Below are 18265 nucleotides of genomic sequence, written 5' to 3'. Positions count from 1 at the left end.
ACAGGCTGACCCGGTGGTCCCAGTGCCCTCCAGGACCCCTGGGCTCTGGCCAGCCCTACCCAGCTCACCTGGCTATCCGGGACAGGATCTCCTTGATGCGCACCACCAGCTTCTCATGCTGCAGCGGGTTGCTCTCGATGGCACTGTGCAGTTTGGCCATGTAGAGTCCAGAGTGCTCAGAGTGGGGGTTTCACCGGTGCCTGTGAGGTGGCAGCCCAGTTATCAGGGCCAGCAAGTCCCCATCCAGCCTTGCCCATCACGCTGGGGACTAGGGAAGGGACCCTGCGCACCAGGTACCCTCTCCTGCAGCAGGAGAGAGCTGGCACAGACAGAACCCAAGAACAAAAGGATTTGGGCTGATCTCTGCCTTGCGGGCACAGCTGGGGCTGTGGCTCTGGAGGATGTTCCCAGCCTGTTCTACCTCGTTACAGGGGAGCCAGCTGGCTGTCACACCCCTGGACTCCCCAGACAGCCCCCCCAAAGTGCTCCAGGATCCTTCCCCACTGGCAGATGAGCTTTTATCACCACCCCATTGCCCCCTGCTTGCACCACATGCAAAGCCCCAACGACGTCCCTCCACGTGGCCACCGGGTCCCCAGCAAGCAGGCTGTCCCCACGGCTGCCCCAAACTCACCAGGGATGGGGAGGGAGGCGAAGCTGGTGGTGAGAGCCTGCCGCACGGACTGGAGCTGCTGCTGCAGGGCCAGGGTCTGCCTCTCCTCCTGGGCCAGCTCCTGCTCCAGCTTCTCCTTGGCACAGTTCATGTTCTCCGTGTGCTTCTGCAGGATGGCGTTCTGCTCCTCAAACTCCGTGTTCATCTTCCGCAGGCGCCGCAGCTCAGCCTCCCGGGCTGCCGGGACCGTGGGGTGTCAGCAGGGGTGACCCTTCTGGCTGTCCCTCATCCCAAACCCAATTCCTTCCCCAGACATGACTCTTTCCAGGAGGCTCAGCGTCACCAAGCCCCAGGCTCCAGCCAGGATCTGGCCCACCTATCCAACCTCACCAGGGATCTCTCACCAGCGCCAGTCGCGGTCCTGCCCCCGGGATGCAGGCTTGCTGGCTGCAGTGCCCCCCATGCAAGATGCTGCAGCACCGGCAGCCCCTGCCCCACAGCCCAGCCCCTCACCTTTGTTTTGGTCCAAGAACTCCTCCGTGAAGATGGGCACATCGAAGGTGGAGAAGGTGTCACTGCACTCGCCAGCCTGGGGGATGGGAGGAGACGGATCAGGCAGAGCTGAGCCCACCCAAGGGGACCCCACCTCCCTGGGGCTGGGCAGCCAGGAGGCACAGGGATGGGGCAGGCAGGGAGGACAGCTATGCTCTGCCTCCGGCCGCTTCAAGCTCCGCTTCAGCGGGAAGCTGGTGCCTTGAAGCACAACCCGTGAGTCTCCCTCTGCCCAAACCCCGCAGTGCCACATGCCTTGGCTTCCCCCCCACACAGGCAGACCTGCTGGGGCCTCACCTTGTGCGGGTGCCCATTCAGCAGGGTGTTCACCGCCGCAGAGCCTGCATCCTCTGGAAAGGAGGAAGGAAGTTATCCCTAGCAGCCAGCCCAGCATCCCCCAGGAGGTCTGGCAGCACTTTGGCCGGACCCTGGCAGCGATGCCAGCAGCCACTGCTCCCATGACCCACCTTTTTTGATCTTCTTCTCCTGGATCTTCTCTGTGCACATCTTGTAGGCTTCCGATTGCTGGTATTCCCGCAGCTCCTTCATGTACTGCTGCTTCTCCCGCTCCGCTTCGTCAGGTACCGCTATGGTCACAAAGGATCATAGAATCACAGAACTGTTTGGGTTGGAAGGGACCTGAAAGCCCACCCAGTTCCAACCCCCTGCGGTGGGCAGGGACACCCCCCCACCAGCCCAGGTTGCTCCCAGCCCCATCCAACCTGGCCTTGGGCACTGCCAGGGATGGGGCACCCCCAGCTGCTCTGGGCACCCTGTGCCAGCATCTCACCCCCCTCACGGTGAAGAATTTCTTCCTATCATCTAAATCCACCTTCTTTCAGCTTAAAACCATTACCCCGTGTCCTGTCACTACAGGTCCTACTAATAAGTCTGTCCACTCAGCCTGGCCCGGCCCCAGGCTCCCCAGGGGGCTGCAGACCCCCACTACTCGAGACCCAGCTCCCACTCACCAGCCCACCAGTACTGGGACAGCTCCCTTTGTGGAACTGCAGCCTGAGAGCACGCACAAAGGTTTGGGGTGCAGGCTCTGGAGCATGCTGCCCAGCCCTGGGGGTCTCTCCTGGGGGCTGGTACCTGCTTCTCCGAAAGCTGCAGCTTGCTCCACTCAGCCCCCAGCATCTTGGTGATCTCTGGGAAGGGCAGGTCAGGATGCTGCGTGCGGATCTGCTCGCGCCGCTCGTTCAGGAAACGCACATAGCCTGTCACAGGGGCTTTGGGGCCATTGGGAAGGATCTTCTTCCTCTTCTTGCCCTTGGGCCACCCCCTCTTCTTCACCGGCTGGCACCCAGCGAAGGGAAAGGGACAACCCATCACGGATCAGTGTGCACGATGCCATCGCGCCGGCAGGATGCAGAAGCAGCCTGGGGACCCGCCTGGGCCTCCTGTCCCTTAAGGGAAGGTCTGGACCTTCCTTCAGGCCACGGCTGCGGCCAGGGGCTTGCCCGGCTGTGCCTGGGCTTCGGTAGAGCGAGCAGGACAGCCCCAGGCTGGGCAACACAGACCCCTGCTCCCGGGAGCTGCGTGGGGAGGGACACAGGCACCAGAGCTCACCTCCTCCTCACCATGCGGCTTCTCGCTGCTCGCCCGTGCTGACTCCCCCTTCTCCTGCTTGATGGCCACCAGGAAGTTTCCATGCTGAGCTTTGCCCGTGGCATGCCTGCAGGCAGAAAGTACCCATCAGAAAGGGCTGGGAAACTGCAGGGAGTGATGGTGACACATCCCCCAGCAACGCGGCCTTGCACTCGTCGGAACCCCCAGCTCCCACCCACCCCAACAGCCCCCAAACCCGCTACCAGCCCTGGAGCCCCTGTTCCCCTGCGAAGGGAGGCCACGGTTGAGGGATGGGGCTCGAGCAGAGCCCAGCACCGGGCCCAGCAGGGCAGTCCTGGGCACACAAAAGCTGCCCCAGGATCCACCGATGACCTCAGGACCTCTCAGTGATATTTGTAGGGGGGCCAGGAGCTGCTGGTGCTGCTCTTGGGGGCAGTTAACAGCATCGGTCACATCCCTGTGTGCCACCAGGGCTTGGGCGCGCACCTCCAGGACTCCCAAGCAGCACAAACCAGTTGCTCCCTCCCCTGCAAGGGAGGAGTTGCCACGGGGTGTGGGTCCTGCCTCCAGGGGCACCACCTGGAAGCATCATCCACACCCAGCACAAGCGCTGCCAGGTGTAAGGAGAACCCTCAAGGCAGAGGATGAGGGCAGGGCACCCGCTCGACCCGCTCCAGCCACAACCGAATCCATCAGGTTCCTGCTGCTGTGCCGCTGCCGCAACGCACGGAGCCACCTCCGAGACGCACCAAGCGGCTCTAACGCAGGGCTGGCGGCCCCGACTCCTGCTCTCCAACTTGCTGCCTTGTCTTTACAGATCAGCATCTGCCTTCAGTGGAGGACACGTGTCCGGCACCTGGGTCAGCAGAGCCACCCTGCCCCAGCCGAGCACATGCAGCCCCACTGCGGCATCTCACCCTGGGGTTCCCCAAGGCTCCCCGGTCCCTTCAGCTGGCTCCATCCCACAGCGGAGCCCCCGTCCTGCTGGCATCCTTTGGCAGCTCCTGCCCCATCGGAGCGTGTCCGCTGGGAGCGTGCAGTCAGGCCCCCGACGCGGGGGGAGCCACCAAGGGCTCGAGAGATGCAGCAACAGCACTCGCTTGGGTTTCATCCAAGTCACGAGACACAGTAACCAGCACAAGGCCAAGCAAAAGCCCCAGCAAAGAAAGAAAACGCGTACTGAAAGCCAGCCCGATCCTCTCACCTCTTTTGTGTCACTGTGTAACCCCAAATCCCCACAGAGACCCCAGCCTACCGCTGTCAGGTCGCCACCCGTACCAGCCCCCCTCCGCAATTAATTTGACGGGGGCCCTGTCCGTAAGCCCCCGGGGACAGCAGCTGTAACCGCACCGGCCCTCGCGGGCGGCTGGCACAAGCTGCTGCTGCGGGGTCCCATCCGGACCGGCCCCCCTCACCCCCCTGCCACTCCCAGGAAAGCCAATGGGAAGGGGCCAGATCCTTTCTTCTTCCAGCTTCTGGGGGAAAACACCCCCCCCCCCAGAGGCTCCGTGCAGGCAGGGCCAGCCTCAGGCTTTCTCGGCTCTGATGGAAATATTCCCGGTGATGCCCGTACAGCACCGCTGGCTCCGCCACCACCCCCCCCGCCTCTGCCCACCCCCCCCCCCCCCCCCGCAACCCGGATTCCTGGCGTGCTTGAAAAAGTAAAGTTATTTCAGGCAAGATTCCTCCTCTTATCTGAGCCTCCCCCGGCCAGCTCGCTCCGGCACCCGCCTCCTCCCACCCCAGCGCCCACGCTCTCGCCCCTCTGCCAGACGGGTGGGCTGGCACCGCTGAGCCCACCAGCTGTGTCACCCCATGCCAGCTCAGCACAGCGGCCCAGCACCATACCGGCCTTGCTCGCACCAGATGCTTCTTTCGTGCCAGGTCTCCCCCCACCCCGCAGCCCCCCCTGGGTGGGAGCAGGCAGGCAAGGGCAGAGCTGCACAGCAGGATGGGGGTCCCCAAAACACACAGAAGACCCCCAAGGCAAGGGTGGCCACCCCTTAGCAAAGGGCCAGGGCACGGCTGGGGTGACGCAGGGCAGCTCATGGCACGCAGGGCTTGGGGGGCCCTGGAGCACGGTGGGGGGGCACTTACAGCATCCGGCAGGCAGCTGCTTGGCGCTGTGGGCCATGGGTCCGGGGGGGCCTCTCGGGTCAGCACCCCTGAAGGACAGACCGGAGCTGGCACCCACAACCCCGCGGGGACAAGGCTGGTGCAGCAGCAGCTCCAAGGGGGCAGGTGGGCGACCCCCCCCACACCAAAGACCCCCCCGCACAACCCGCAGGGAGCCCACAGAGCCGCCCCAAACGGCATCGCCTCCCCCATCCAATCCCGCCCCCCACCTCCCCAGGCCCCCACGGGATCCCCCCACCCACAGGACCACAGGACGAACCCCCCCCCCCCCGTCTCCCCCATCCTCCTAGCACCCCACCCCCCCCCCCCCGCTGCTCCCCCAACAGGCTGACCCCACACATGGCCCCCACAACCCCCCCCGCACGGGGGTCCCCAGCAAGGACCCCCACACACTCCGCGCCCCCCCCCCCCCGGACCCCGGCCTCCAGCACTGCTCCCCCCCCCGCACCGGGGTCCCCAGCAGGGCTCCCCACCCCCCCCCGGCCCCGCAGCACTGCTCCCACCCCGTATAGAGGGCCCCCCCACCCCAGACTCCCCCACTCACGCCGCGACCCCCAGCCCCCCCCCCCCCCCAACTTTCCTGCGCCGCCGGCGCCCTTCGCCACTCTTCCTCACCTGGCCACGCCCCTCTATTATTATGTAAACTAAAGCTCGCCTCGGCGCTTCCGATTGGCCGCTCGCCCCCAGCCGCGCAGCCCGCCGCCTAACGCGGATTGGCTGGAAGGGTTTACGTTCGAGGTAAGCGGCGGAGAGAGGCGGGGCCGGCCGGCACGGCGCGCGCGATTACGTCAGGCTGGGTGCGCGCGGCAGCCTGCCCGGCCAATCAGCAACCGGCCCGGGGACGGGAAGCGCCGGGGGGCGGGGCCCGCGCCTTAAAGGGGCCGCGACACAGCGCGTCCGCCCCTGTGCCCAGGGCGGGGAGTTCCGGGAGGAGACCGCGGGGAGGTCCAGCGCCCCCAGTGTCCCTCCCGGTAATCCCAGCACTCCCCGCGAAGGGAGTACCCACCGACCCCCGTACTGCCCATGCTGCCCCTAGTGACCCCAGTACCACCAGTACCGGCTCCAGTCACCTCAGTGTCTACTCAAGAGGAGGTCTCAGTGCCTCCAGTACCCGACGCTGCTCCCAGTGAGCCCAATACGCACCCACGCGGGGCGCCCCCGTGATGTCAATAGTCATCCCGGCATCCCAGTCATCCCAGTACTCCCACACTTCTCCCTGTGACCGTCGTGCTTGCCCACACTGCTCCCAGCGATCCCAGCGCTGCCCATAACAGTCGTGGTCACCCACCCCATTACCTACACGAGGGGAGGTCCCAGTCATCCCAGTACCACCGCACTGCTCCCAGTCACCACAGTACTTCCCAGACTGGTCCTGGTCACCTCATTACTTACTCACGAGGAGATCCCTGTCACCCCAGTACTTCCCATACTGGTCCAGGTCACCCTGGTACCTAGTCAAGAGGAGGTCCCAGTCACCCCAGTACCACTGCACTGCTCCCAGTCACCCCGGTACTTCCCATGGTGGTCTGGGTCACCCTGGTACTTACTCAAGAGGGATCCCAGTCATCCCAGTACCACCGCACTGCTCCCAGTCACCCCAGTACTTCCCATTCTGGTTCGAGTCACCCCATTACCTATACAAGAGGAGGTCCCAGTCGCCCCAGCACCTCTGCACTGCTCCCAGTTACCCCAGTACTTCCCATACTGTCCTGGTCACCCCATTACCTACTCAAGAGGAGGTCCCATTCACCCCAGTACTTCCCATACTGGTCCTGGTCACCCCATTAGCTACACAAGGGGGCCCCAGTACCCCCCGCACTGCTCCCAGTCACCCCAGTACTTCCCATACTGGTCCGGATCACCCCAGTACCTACTCAAGAGAAGGTCCCAGTCACCCCAGTACTTCCCATACTGGTCTGGGTCAACCCATTACCTACACAAGAGAAGATCCCTGTCACCCCAGTACCCCCGCACCGCTCCCAGTCACCCCAGTCTGCACCCGCACGAAGGGCCCGCATGACGCCAGCTGCCACCCCGCTGTCCCAGTGCCGCACCCCGCCGGGCTGGGGGGCGGTGGGGCCCCGGGGCGGGATCGCTCGGAGCATCCTCCCCGCGGCGCAGGGGGCGGGGGGCACCGGCATGGCGGGGCCGGGCAGCGTGACAGCCCCGCCCCGCCCCGGCCCGGCCTGGCCTGGCCCGTGCGGTGCCGGACCGGGCAGTGCCGTGTCGGGCCGAGCGGGGCCGAGTCGTGCCGAGCGCTGCGGGCCGAGTGGGGCCGGACCGAGCCGAGCCGAGCCCAGCCGGGCGGTGCGGGCTGGGCCGAACCGGGCCGAGCCCCAGCCGAGCCCCAGCCGAGCCCAGCCGGGCGGTGCGGGCCGAGCGGTGCCGGACCCAGCCGAGCCCAGCCGAGCGGTGCGGGCCGAGCGGTGCCGGACCCCAGCCGAGCCCAGCCGAACCCAGCCGAGCCCCGAGCCCAGCCGGCGGTGCGGGCCGTGCCGGACCGAGCCGAGCCGTGCCCAGCCGTGCGGTGCGGGCCGGGCGCGGCATGGCGGAGCCCCCGGCGGGGGCCGCGGCCGGCGGAGCGGGGCTGTCCCTGCGGGCGCGGCTGAGCTTCGCGGCCGGGCACTTCCTGAACGACCTGTGCGCCTCGCTGTGGTTCACCTACCTGCTGCTGTACCTGCACGCCGTGCTGGGCTACGGGCACCGCCTGGCCGGCGCGCTGCTGCTGGCGGGGCAGGCGGCCGACGGGCTCTGCACGCCGCTGCTCGGCTACGAGACCGACCGCTCCGCCGGCTGCGGCCGCTACGGCCGGAGGAAGTCCTGGCACCTGGCCGGTGGGTGCTGCCGGGGGTGGGGGGCTGGGAGCGGGGGGCTCTTGGGGAGGCTCTGCCGGGGGGAGGCGGGGGTGGGGGTGGGCGCTGCCCGGGGAGCCTTTCTGGGGTGCCGTGGGGGGGTGACAGGGCCGGGGGGCCTCTCCGAGATGCCCTGAGTGGAGGGGGTCTCTTTCTGGGGTGCCCGGGGGGATGACAGGGCCGAGGGTGCCTTTCTGGGGTGCTCTGAGTGGAGGCTGTGCCTTTCTGGGGTGCAGGATCTGCCCTGGGGAGCCTTTCTGGGGTGCCCTGTGGGGGTGACAGGGGCAAAGGTGCCTCTCCGAGATGCCCTGAGTGGAGGGGGTGCCTTTCTGGGGTGTCCGGGGCAGGGGTGACGGGGCCTGAGGGTGCCTAGAAAGGGTGCTCTGAGTGGAAAGGAATAGCCCCAGGGTGCCTTTCTGGGGTGCCCTGGGCGGGGTAATGGGGCTAAGGGTGTCTTTTGGGGATGCCCTGAGTAGAGGAGGTGCCTTTCTGGGGTGCCCTGGGAGGGTGAGGGGGCCAAGGGTGCCTCTCCGAGATGCCCTGAGTGGAGGGGGGTGCCTTTCTGGGGTGTCCGGGGCAGGGGTGACGGGGCCTGAGGGTGCCTAGAAAGGGTGCTCTGAGTGGAAAGGAATAGCCCCAGGGTGCCTTTCTGGGGTGCCCGGGGGGATGACGGGGCTGAGAGTGCCTTTCTGGGGTGCTCTGAGTAGAGGAGGTGCCTTTCTGGGGTGCCCTGGGAGGGTGATGAGGCCAAGGGTGCCCCTCTGAGATGCCCTGAGTGTGGGGGGGGTGCCTTTCTGGGGTGCTCTGAGTGGAAAGGAATAGCCCCAGGGTGCCTTTCTGGGGTGCGCTGGGGGGGGTAATGGGGCCAAGGGTGCATTTTGGGGATGCCCTGAGTGGAGGAGGTGCCTTTCTGGGGTTTCCTGAGTGAGGGGGGTCACCCTTGGGGGCACCTTTCTGGCGTGCCCTGGGTGGAGAGGGATGGCCCTGGGGGAGCCTTTCTGGGGTACCCTCCGTGGGGAGAACTGAGGTTGCCTATCCAGGGCGCCCTGGGTGGAGATGGGTGGCCCCAGAGGAACGTTTCTGGGGTACAGGATCAGCCCCAGGGTGCCTTTCTGTGGTGCTCTGGGTGAGGAGGGGTCAACCTCGGGGGTGCCTTTCTGGGGTGGAGGTCCAGCCCTGGGGATGCCCTGGGGGGGAGGGAACCAGGGTGGCCCTGTGTGGAGGGAGGCGGACTTGGGGGTGCCTTTCTGGGGTGCCCCGTGCCATCCACCACAGCAGTGAGGTGGTGACCGGGGTGCCCCATGTGTAGGGGACAGCAGGGTGTTCCAGGATCCCCCAGGCACAGGTGGCTGACCGTGGATGGGGAGGTTTTCTGGCAGTTTCCCTGTCCTGGCTGGTCACTGTGTCCCCATCCCAGAGGCCCGTGCTGCAGCGGTGGGTGCTGCCTGGGTGCTCACATCCCAGGGACCCCCGCTGTCCCTTGGGCCATACCCACATGGTGGCGGGTGGCTGCAGGGTGTCCCTGGGTGCCGGTGGCACCGCGTCGGGGGTGAGAGCTGTGTGCTTAGCTACTCAACGCTACAGCAAAAATGAGACTTAACAGTAAAATCCGCACTTTCCCGTGTTCCCAAGGGTTTACCAGGGACTTGCCTGTGGCCAGACAGGCCTCTGTTGTCCCCATGGGTGACCAAGGGAGTGGGGCCCTTGGCTGCGCTGGGGCTGGGCACCCCACACGTGCTCCCAGCTGCAGCAGAGGCACCTGCTGGGTGAGGGTCCCAAGGGACACGGCCGAGGCACCGGCTTGGCTTCTTGCATCGTACCCTGGGGTCAGAAAATGCAATGGGGCTGGTGAGGGCTCCTGGGTCGGGGTCCCTCTCTGAAGGGACAGTGTGACCTGGAGAAAGGTCCTCTGTGCCGTGAGCCGGCCCCATCCCTGCTGAGCTGGTGATGGGGAACTGGGACAGTTACTGGGAGGAAACATCTATCGACAGGCAGAGCTAAAGACCCACGATGTTTCCTCCCGGTAACGGTGGCACACTAACACCCAAGTGCCAGCTCGCCCTGAGTGGACCCACGCGGAGAGAGGACGGTTGGAGCGTGGCTGCTCTAATCTCGATCCCAAATTTATCTCGGCCAACCGCTTTGTGCAACCCAACAAGAGCCTGATAAGGTGGCTGATCTCCCGGAGCTTTGCTTGGCCAGTCACGGAGGGGGCTGGGGGGGCCAGTTTCACCCCCTGCCACCCTGTCAGCTAGATTTGCACCCTAGATTTAGGGAAGTGGCCAGAGCTGTGCTTCCCCCGTCCCCAGCAGGTCCCCTCCAGCTGGGTGCTGCCTGGCGTGCACCGAAGGGGAAGTCCTGAATCACGGCTGCGGGGAGCACAGCACCCCGCACACCCCGTCTGCTCTGGGGGGAGGCTGGAAGCACGGGGAGGGGGCTGTCCCCCTGGCTGGAGTGTGGGTCATTCCTAGAAGCTGGGGGCCACCCCACCGCCTGCCTCGGCTGACTGCGGTGTGACCGAGCGGGGCCAGCAAACCCGTTGGAACCGGCTGCGCCGGTGCCGTTCTCGCTTGGTCACGCTGCGGCGAGATGCTTCATGTGGGGGGGGGACAGCTCATTTGGTGGCAACCCGTGCTTAGATCAGAGGAAACGTTGTGAAACCACAGCCTTGGGGTGGCGGCGGGGGCGGGGGGGCGGGAGATACCACGAGTTGCTATCGGTGGCATCTCCCCACCACGGCGCTGGGCTGCCGGCGGTCCTGGCTGGCTCGCCCCACACGCTGTCCCGCCTGTTCGTCAGCCCCTTTGGGGCAGCATCGTGCCTCAGCACCCTGGGAAGGATGAGTGTCTGTGCCGCCGGTCTGGCAGTGCTATCCCAAATTCCTTGCCTGGGGCACCTGTGCCGCACAGCCTGGCATCCCCGTGATCCTGCCCCGCGTGGCAGGTAGATGAGAGCCCGGAGCTCTGCTGCGCCGTGGGGATGTGCAGGGTGGTTCTGGGAGGCTCCCATGGCCCTGCTTGGGAGTGTGGGGACCCCCAGCCCCCCCCCCCTCTAGCTCACGGTGAGGCCGTGTCAGCTTGGGCAGACCCGGGGCTGTGTGGGTGTCGGGGTGCAGCTCGCAGCCCCGTGCGGGCGGCCCTGGCGGTGGGCATTGCTTGTCCCCAGGGCTGTGACAAGGAGGGAGGGACAGGAGTCTCCCGTGTGTGCGATGGTGGCGATGGATGGCTCGGGGGTGGGCGCAGGGGTGGACGTGCAGGTGGCAGCAGCGCAGCTCCTGCCCCAGCGCCCCCCTGGGATGCGGGCAAGTGCCTGGGACCAGGGAGGGGACAGACCCTCCACTAATGACCTCCAGACAAGGCTTAGTTGAAACCAGCGGCCCTGTAACAGGGAACCAAGGAGGTCTTGGTCTCATTTGGACCTTCCTGGACCCTTCCCATCCTGGTGGCTTGTCTAGGGCAGAGACACTGTGCTGTGCCCGAGTTCCCTGCCCTTCAGGGAGCTCCTGGAGCACCCCAGAGCTGGCTGCAAGCCGGTGCGGGGCAGCACACAGCACCCTGCCGGGGTCCTTGCTCAGGATGGATCCGACCCAGGCTGGGATTCTCGCTGCCTGCCCTTGGCACAGGGAGACCCACTTTGTCCCAGCCCTGTGGCAGCTGGGATAGCTGTGTCACATGGAAGTGACGAGGAGGAGGAATTGCAGTTCATGGGCGAGAGAAGGAGAAGTCACTCGTGAGGAGGAGGATCTTGCAAAGTCTCCTGGAGAGGGGACCTTGGGGACCTGGCAAACTGGCTGCAGGTTCCCCTCAGCTATAGGAACAGGTTCCCACGGCTCTTCAGCAGCACCCGGTGAGGCTGGGGACACGCAGGACAGGGTACGTGGCCATCTCCACGTCAGCACCTGGGCCTCAGGACCAGCAGAGCATCTCAGCAGATTTGCTCCATAACCTTGTAAAAGGGCAGGGAGAAGCCAGCCTGTCCCTGCCTGCTCCACGCAGGCGTCCCCACGCTTAGGCTGCGGCGGAGGGAGGCGCCTGGCTCTGCTGTCCCTGACTCAGCGGGGACCTTCCTGCGGCTCAGAGCCTGGCTGGGGGGCAGATCTGCTCCTGTGTCCCCCCCATCGCACCGGGGGCGTCCCTGGCCATCGCTCTGCGGATGACCTCTGCGAGCAGGGAGGGGGCACGGCTCCCTCGGCTAGCCCCACGGGAGAAGGGACAAGGGACGGATGGGCTGGCCACGTGCCCGTGGGAGAGCCCAGAGCCCTCCTGGCCCTCGGGTGCCTTATCACCCTCGGGCAGGCAGTGGGACGATGCGTGTCCTTGGGGCTGCTTATCTGCGTGTTGGAGACAGGGCGAGAAGCGCTTCGCGGCTGCGTGTCGTGACAGCGTGAGGGTCTGTCCTCTGGTGTCTTGAGGGGGGCAGAGTGGGTGCGAGGTGGTGCTGGGGAGATGGGAGACTGGGGAGAAATCTGCTGGCAAGTGTCTGCCTGTCTCACTGCTGGGTGCGAGGTGGTCATCAACCTGTACAGGACAGGGGGGGGGGGGGTCTGGGGCTCCATGTGTCTCGCCTGACATGGGGAAGGGGCCCACCCCTCCTCCCCAGCCCCGTGGGGCAGAACCTGTCCTGTGTCCATCCATCCATCTGTGAGCCGGCTGGGGCTGTTGGGTCCCTGGGAAACAGGACTTACAGCTTCTCACTGCTCCGTTCTCTTCCCAGGCACTACCTGTGTCCTCGTGTCCTTCCCCTTCATCTTCAACCCCTGCCTGGGTTGCAAGGAGAACACGCCACAGTGGGCAGCCTTCATCTACTACCTCCCTTTCATCATCATCTTCCAGTTCGGCTGGGCGGCCACACAGATCTCCCACCTGTCCCTCATCCCCGAGCTGGTGACCAGTGACCATGAGAAGGTGGAGCTCACAGCTTTCAGGTGAGCACAGCCAGACCTGGGTGTCCCCTGACCCCCGGGGAGCAGCCCTGCCTGCACCAGATTGCATCGCTTGTGTGACAGGAGGTCCCCTGGGTGCCATGGGTCTGAAGTCCCATGGGTGCCATGGTGCACCGGAGCCCTCGGTAAGGCAGGACGAGGACTGGGCCATGTGGGTGTCCTGCAGGATGTGACCAAGTGACCCTGGTCTTTTGGGTTGGTGGCCCAGACCCTTTGGTGCCAGGAGGGAATGTCTTGATGCCAGGGATGCTGGTGGTGCAGCCCGTGGGACGCTTCCCTGAGCTGGGGGCATGTCTCCTTCGGGACTGGAGGGTGATGCTCACCAGGGAGGAGCAGACCCCCCGGATACCTGTGGGGAGAGCTGGGCAGGGTCCCGTGCGGGCGGTCCCGTAGGCAGGGGTGGCTCCGCTTATCTGGCAGGATCAGGCTGTGGGAAGGAGCGTTATCAGATGGAGCCGGGCTGCCTTACCTGCCCCGGTGGGAGGAAGTTCCCTCCCTGACGGCAGCGCAGCCAGGCAGGGGGGATGTGGGGCAGCGCCGGAGTAACCCTGGGGGCACAGAGGTCCGGCTCTGGGGACACCGGCTCAGGCAGCTTGGGGCATCCTTGGAGCAGATGTGAGCTGTGGCTGGGGGGTGGACAGGCTGACCCAGAGGGATCTTGGTTTCCTCCCAGCCATGCCCTGACATTTGGACTGGGCACGCTGGGGGGTGCGCCAGTAAGGCTAATGCCTGGTGAGATGCTGCCTACTCCTGGAAGTGTCACCTCAGCAGTGACACTGGGGTGCAAAGCTGGCTGTAGCGTGCTTGGCTTGGAGGGCACCTCTGGTCGAGGTTTCCCTGCTGTGCCTGGAGCTGTGCTCGTCCCTCTGCATCACCCTGAGGTGCTGTCTCCTCTCAGGTATGCCTTTACTGTCATGGCCAATATCACTGTGTACGGCCTGGCCTGGCTTCTGCTGAACTTCCAGGTAGACCAGCCTGACCGCACAGAGCACCTCGGCATCCAGGATGTCCCTATATTCCGGGTAAGTGGCAGTGCTCAGTCCCTGGGGTCCTCTCCTCCTTGGGTGGGATGTGGCTTCAGCTGGGGAGGTACCAGAGGGAGGGAAACAGCAGTGCCCTGAAATCCCACCTGCTGCTGGGCAGGGGCTGCCCTGAGCTCTCCCTGGGTTTTTGGGCACCCCTCTTTATCCACCAGCCTTTTGGGGGGTGGCTGATGGGCGGGCAGAGGGGGGTCACCCTGTGCTCACTCCCTCTGCCTCACCCAGAACCTGTCCCTCATTGTGGTGGGGCTGGGAGCCGTGTTCTCCCTCATCTTCCACCTGGGCACCAAAGAGAAGCCGTACCCACCGGGCTCGCCGCCCCAGCTGGACGAGAGCACGCCGCTGCTGCAGAAGGAGTCTGCGAGCTCCACGCACCCGCTGCTCATCTGGAAAGACTGGCTGCTGGAGCCTGCCTTCTACCAGGTACGGCTGCCGCGGGCATCCTCCGCCGCGGGGACGTGCCCCTGGTGTGGGGGAGGACAGAGAAGTGGGTTGTACTGGGCGCCCGCCTACCACGGCAGGGGGGCTGCCCCCCTCCTCGGTGGGCATCTGTGCCATGACAGGGGTCGGGGGCGGAAGGACCTTCCCCACCTCCGGCTTGCACGGTTTGAGCGGTGCTGCCCGGTTCTGTCCCCTCGCAGGTGGCGGTGCTCTACATGTCCACCCGGCTCATCGTCAACCTGTCCCAGACCTACATCGCCATGTACCTGACCAACTCGCTGCTGCTGCCCAAGGTGGGCGCAGGGCAGGTCCCTGCCCGCCCGTCGGGGTTGCGTGGGCAGGGGCCCCGTGCTGGCGGTCTGGAGCTCATTTCCCCGTCCTCGTCTCTTGCAGAAATACATCGCCACCATCCCCCTGGTGATGTACATCAGTGGCTTCCTCTCTTCCTTCCTTATGAAGCCTGTGAATAAGTGGCTGGGTCGAAATGTGAGTCCTGGGGGGCTGTTGAGGTTTGAGTTGGACCCAAGGAGGTGCCCGGGGGCCGTATCCTGACCACACAAGTGAGCAGAGCACTCAGCACACCTGAGCGTGGCTGGAGAGCAGGGACCCCTCGTGCATCCTCTGCAAGCAACCCCCTACTGCAGCGTGGGTCCTGCTGGGACAATGTGGGTGGGCGGGCAGGGTGAGGGGACATGGACCTATCCTGCACACCTCTGAGGCTGAGGAGAGCGATGCTGGTCCAGAGTCACCCTGCCCTGTGCAGCCCTGACTGGGCTGGGGGAGCTCCATGGTGCCCATGAGAGGCGGAGGGGGGGTTTGGCTGAGCCACCCTGGGCAGGCAGGGGGGTCTGCAGTGCCAGCAGGAGGGGGCTGCCCCTCCAGTGCATCCCCCTCCTCGCTGCAGCAAGCCCCGTTCCCCAGCAAGCCCCCACCTCTCCTGCCGGTCGGGGGGTCCCGGTGCCCTGCGCAGGCGTTGCGTTAAAGGGGAGTGGAGTAATTTAGCGGGCTCGGCTCTTCGGCTGCGGCCAGCGCTGGGAAACAGTCTGGCCCTTGCTGGTTGGGGGCTCCTTGTTTAAAGCCGGCTGGGAGGGAGCCGGGGCTGTCCCCCGCGGGTCCTAGGCAGCAGCTGGTCCCCGTGCCCCCCGCCCCAGTCAGCCCTGCCTTGCTGTGCGTCGGAGCCGGGCGCTGAGCTCTCCCTTCTCCCCCTGCCTGCCCCCGTGCTGGCCCGGAGCAGCTGACGTACTTCGTGGGCATCCTGGTGATCTTGGCCTTCGCCTCCTGGGTGACTCTGGCCAGGCAGATGGGAGCGGAGATCTACGGGGCGGCCGCGCTGCTCGGGGCTGGTTCCGCCACTATCCTGGTCACCTCCCTCTCCATGACAGCAGACCTCATCGGCACCAACACGGTAGGTCAGCCTTCCCAGCCGGGATGGCCCAGGGTGTCACCGGCAGGGGAGCGGGGAACGGAGACCCCCGCGAGGGGGCTGTGCCCGGGGGTGCGGGCAGCCCCGTCCCCTGTGCCGGGCTCTGCTGTAGTATGGGCTGTGCCCATGAGAGGGCACAAGGCTCTCGCTGCCAGCATGGGCTGGTGGCAGGGCTGGCCTCGGCGGCTGCCGTCAGCTTTCCTCTCCCTTCCCAGCACAGCGGCGCCTTCGTCTATGGCGCCATGAGCTTCACCGACAAGATGGCCAACGGCCTGGCCGTGATGGTGATCCAGAACCTGCACCCGTGCCCGTAAGCATCCCTGCGAGGCGGGAGCCCTCCCGGTGGCAGCTCCAGCCACATCACCCGGAGGCCAGGCAGCTGATAGCCCCGGTTTGGAGTGAGAGGCACAAGTGGAAACCGGCCCTGATTTGTCTTAAATCCTTCTTCAGCTTCTCCTCTGGCCCTAGACAGGGGCTACATCTCTGGGACGCACAAAGGGGCTGGGGATTTCGGTGTCCAGGGTGCTGCCCGCTCCCCATGCCCTGGGTCTTTCCCTCACGTTCCAGTGTGAACCAGTCCCGACACCGAGGACATGAGAGCACTGTCAGCAGCCCCAGGGCGCTTGGGCAGCACGGAGCTGGGCTCCGGTCCTGGCCACCCAGCCACGTCCCTGCCCTCTCCCCGCAGGACCGAGCTCTGCTGCCCTGCCTGCGTCAGCTTCTACCACTGGGTGATGGTGTTGGTCACCGGAGGCATTGCCATCGTCGCCATCGCCTCTCTGTGCTGCATCATGGTCTGGCCCATCCGTATCCGCTACCGTGAGTGGGGCTGGGGGCATGGTGGAGGGCAGGCATGTGGCTGGGGGCACTGGGAGCCCTGTGTCCTCTACCAGCCTGGGCTAAAGTGGAAGTGGTTTTCCAGATGGCCCTGGCTGCGGGGAGGTGGTGGGAGCCCCGTCCTGGTGAGAGGTGCGGTGCTGTGGCAGGGCTGGCTGTGGGGATGCGCGTGGCCCTGCCTGCAGCGGGGGACCCTCATGGTAGGCACATGGGGCAAGGCCACCATCCTGCTTCTGCCGCTCGTGGCCCCGGAGCTGGGGGCTGTGCCTGCTTGCTGTGCCCCCCGGGAGGGCAGGATCCATCCCTGCCTGGCCTTGCGATGGCCACGCTGACCCTGGCATCCCTTGGGTCAGCAGGGGGTGGCGGGAGCTGCTCTGTGGCTGGTAGCCAAATGTTGGGGTAGGGGCTGGGGTGCCCCTTGCCGGGCTGAGGACCTGGGCACCAGTGCCCGCTCAGCAGCTGCCTCTGCCCTGCTGGGTGCCTGCGGATTGCTCTGGCGTGGGGGCAGAGGACGGACCCCCCTGTGCCAGCCTGGGGACGTGCTAGGCAGGGCCCCTCGTGCCAGTGCAGTGGCAAGAGAGTCCTGAAGGTCCAGGCCAGCACATGGGGGTCACCAGCAGCTGCAACGGCTCTTAACGTGTCCCTTCCCTCCTGTCCCCACAGATGCTGCCTGCCTGCAGGGGCTGAGCGGAGCGGGGACCCCCTACGGCGGGATGGAGAGTACGGAGGGAAGGAGCCAGAGCAGCACCATCAACTGAGCAGGACCCCTGTCCTCGGCCCCCGCGGTGCCCAGGCTGCCCAGCTCTGCCCGGGGGGACCCTGCCGCAGCGGATGGCGCTGGGCTCTGCGGCTGGCCCCCTGCCCCGTCTCCCCGGCACTTTGCACTGGACTGTGGCCCCCCAGCCCCGCGCCCTGCCCGGGGACATGTGAAGGATGTCGCCCTGTGCTCGCACACGTGTAACACTAGAAGGCCCTGGGCCGGGTGGCAGGGGCCAGCCCCAGCACGGGGAGGGGGGGGCGGGCGCCCGGCCCGCGGCCTTAACCTGCTTTTTTAAGGTCAGTATGTACAAATAGCACTTTTTAAAGGAGGAGAAAAGGAGAGGAAAAAAAAAAAAACCACAACAACTAAGCACCTCTAACCGTGGATAAACACCCTCAGTGTCTTCCCTCCGCACCCAGGGCCCGGGCTCTGCTTGGGGGCGGGCGGCTTGGGGCGTGCACAAGGGCGCCTGGGGGCTGCCCCGTGCTCCCTCGGGCAGAGGCAGGCCCCAGCACCGGGGAATTGGCGGGGGTCCTGCGGCAGGAGGCAGGCAGCCCCGCAAGATGGCCGCCCTCAACAACGATGGCGGCTGCGCCCGCAAACAAAATGGCCGCCGCGCAGCCGCGCTGGAGCCCAGTGATTGGTCCGGTGCGGGTGTCCCGCCTCCCGGGGCAGGGCAGCCAATGGGGGCTCTGCGCGCCTCCGCGGGGCCGGGGCGGCCGGGCCGCGCTCACGGCCGAGCGCCCCCCCTCCAGCTGCGCGGGGTGGGAGCGCAGCGCTGGCGCCCCCCGCGGGGCCGGGCCGCTCAGCCCCCGCCGCTCCCGGTACCGGCGAAGGAGCCCGGCCCGCGGGCGGGTTAGCGGCCGGCTCTGGCGCACCGGTGCATTCGCTGCCGCCGGCCGCCCCCGGGCAGCTATGGCGGCGCGGCCCCGCTGCGGCCTACCCGGGGCCGGCGGTGCGGCAGGCTCTCGGGGTCCCTGCCCGCTGGCTGTCGAGGGGCCCGGGGCACCCTGTGTCACCCGGGGACGGGTGGTCGCTGCTGTCGGCACCTTCCTCGACCCTTAGGCAGCCGGAGCGGAGAAACCGGCCCGGCCTCA

General features: G+C 66.4%; 2 protein-coding genes and 1 long non-coding RNA gene across 5 annotated transcripts; 1 reads left to right on the top strand and 2 right to left on the bottom strand.

The window, feature by feature from the left end:
• Window positions 1-64: 64 nt before the first annotated feature.
• HMG20B (high mobility group 20B) lies at window positions 65-2863 on the bottom strand (the record flags this gene model as incomplete). Its single annotated transcript, XM_056335068.1, is given in 9 exon segments — window positions 65-165; window positions 168-200; window positions 635-850; window positions 1127-1202; window positions 1463-1515; window positions 1633-1746; window positions 1749-1752; window positions 2261-2464; window positions 2738-2863. Coding segments are annotated over 9 exon segments (927 nt in total), but the record flags the coding sequence as incomplete, so codon positions are not given.
• A 1516-nt stretch (window positions 2864-4379) lies between these two features.
• LOC130148388 (uncharacterized) lies at window positions 4380-6957 on the bottom strand. The gene is made up of 3 exons (XR_008821550.1): window positions 6017-6957; window positions 5489-5590; window positions 4380-4902 (listed from the first exon to the last, which is right to left on the bottom strand). It is a non-coding gene; the product is annotated as an uncharacterized LOC130148388 (long non-coding RNA).
• Window positions 6958-7273: 316 nt separating this feature from the next.
• MFSD12 (major facilitator superfamily domain containing 12) lies at window positions 7274-17547 on the top strand. Of its 3 annotated transcripts, none has more exons than XM_056336870.1 (10): window positions 7274-7707; window positions 12439-12649; window positions 13566-13689; window positions 13933-14130; window positions 14349-14441; window positions 14542-14634; window positions 15383-15553; window positions 15792-15881; window positions 16260-16390; window positions 17072-17547. In XM_056336870.1, the coding sequence occupies exons 1-10, from the start codon at window positions 7419-7421 to the stop codon at window positions 17367-17369; spliced, it is 1698 nt and encodes a 565-aa protein (XP_056192845.1). In that variant the 5' UTR covers window positions 7274-7418; the 3' UTR covers window positions 17370-17547. The 3 variants fall into 3 exon arrangements, with proteins under 3 accessions (XP_056192845.1, XP_056192847.1, XP_056192846.1); XM_056336872.1 differs by having other exon boundaries at window positions 15787-15881; window positions 17072-17314; XM_056336871.1 differs by lacking the exon at window positions 7274-7707 and adding an exon at window positions 11288-11571.
• Window positions 17548-18265: the final 718 nt, after the last annotated feature.

Source organism: Falco biarmicus, chromosome 4 (assembly GCF_023638135.1).
Source record: "Falco biarmicus isolate bFalBia1 chromosome 4, bFalBia1.pri, whole genome shotgun sequence".
Taxonomy (NCBI): Eukaryota; Metazoa; Chordata; class Aves; order Falconiformes; family Falconidae; genus Falco; species Falco biarmicus.
This window is presented reverse-complemented; position numbering and strand designations above follow the sequence as displayed.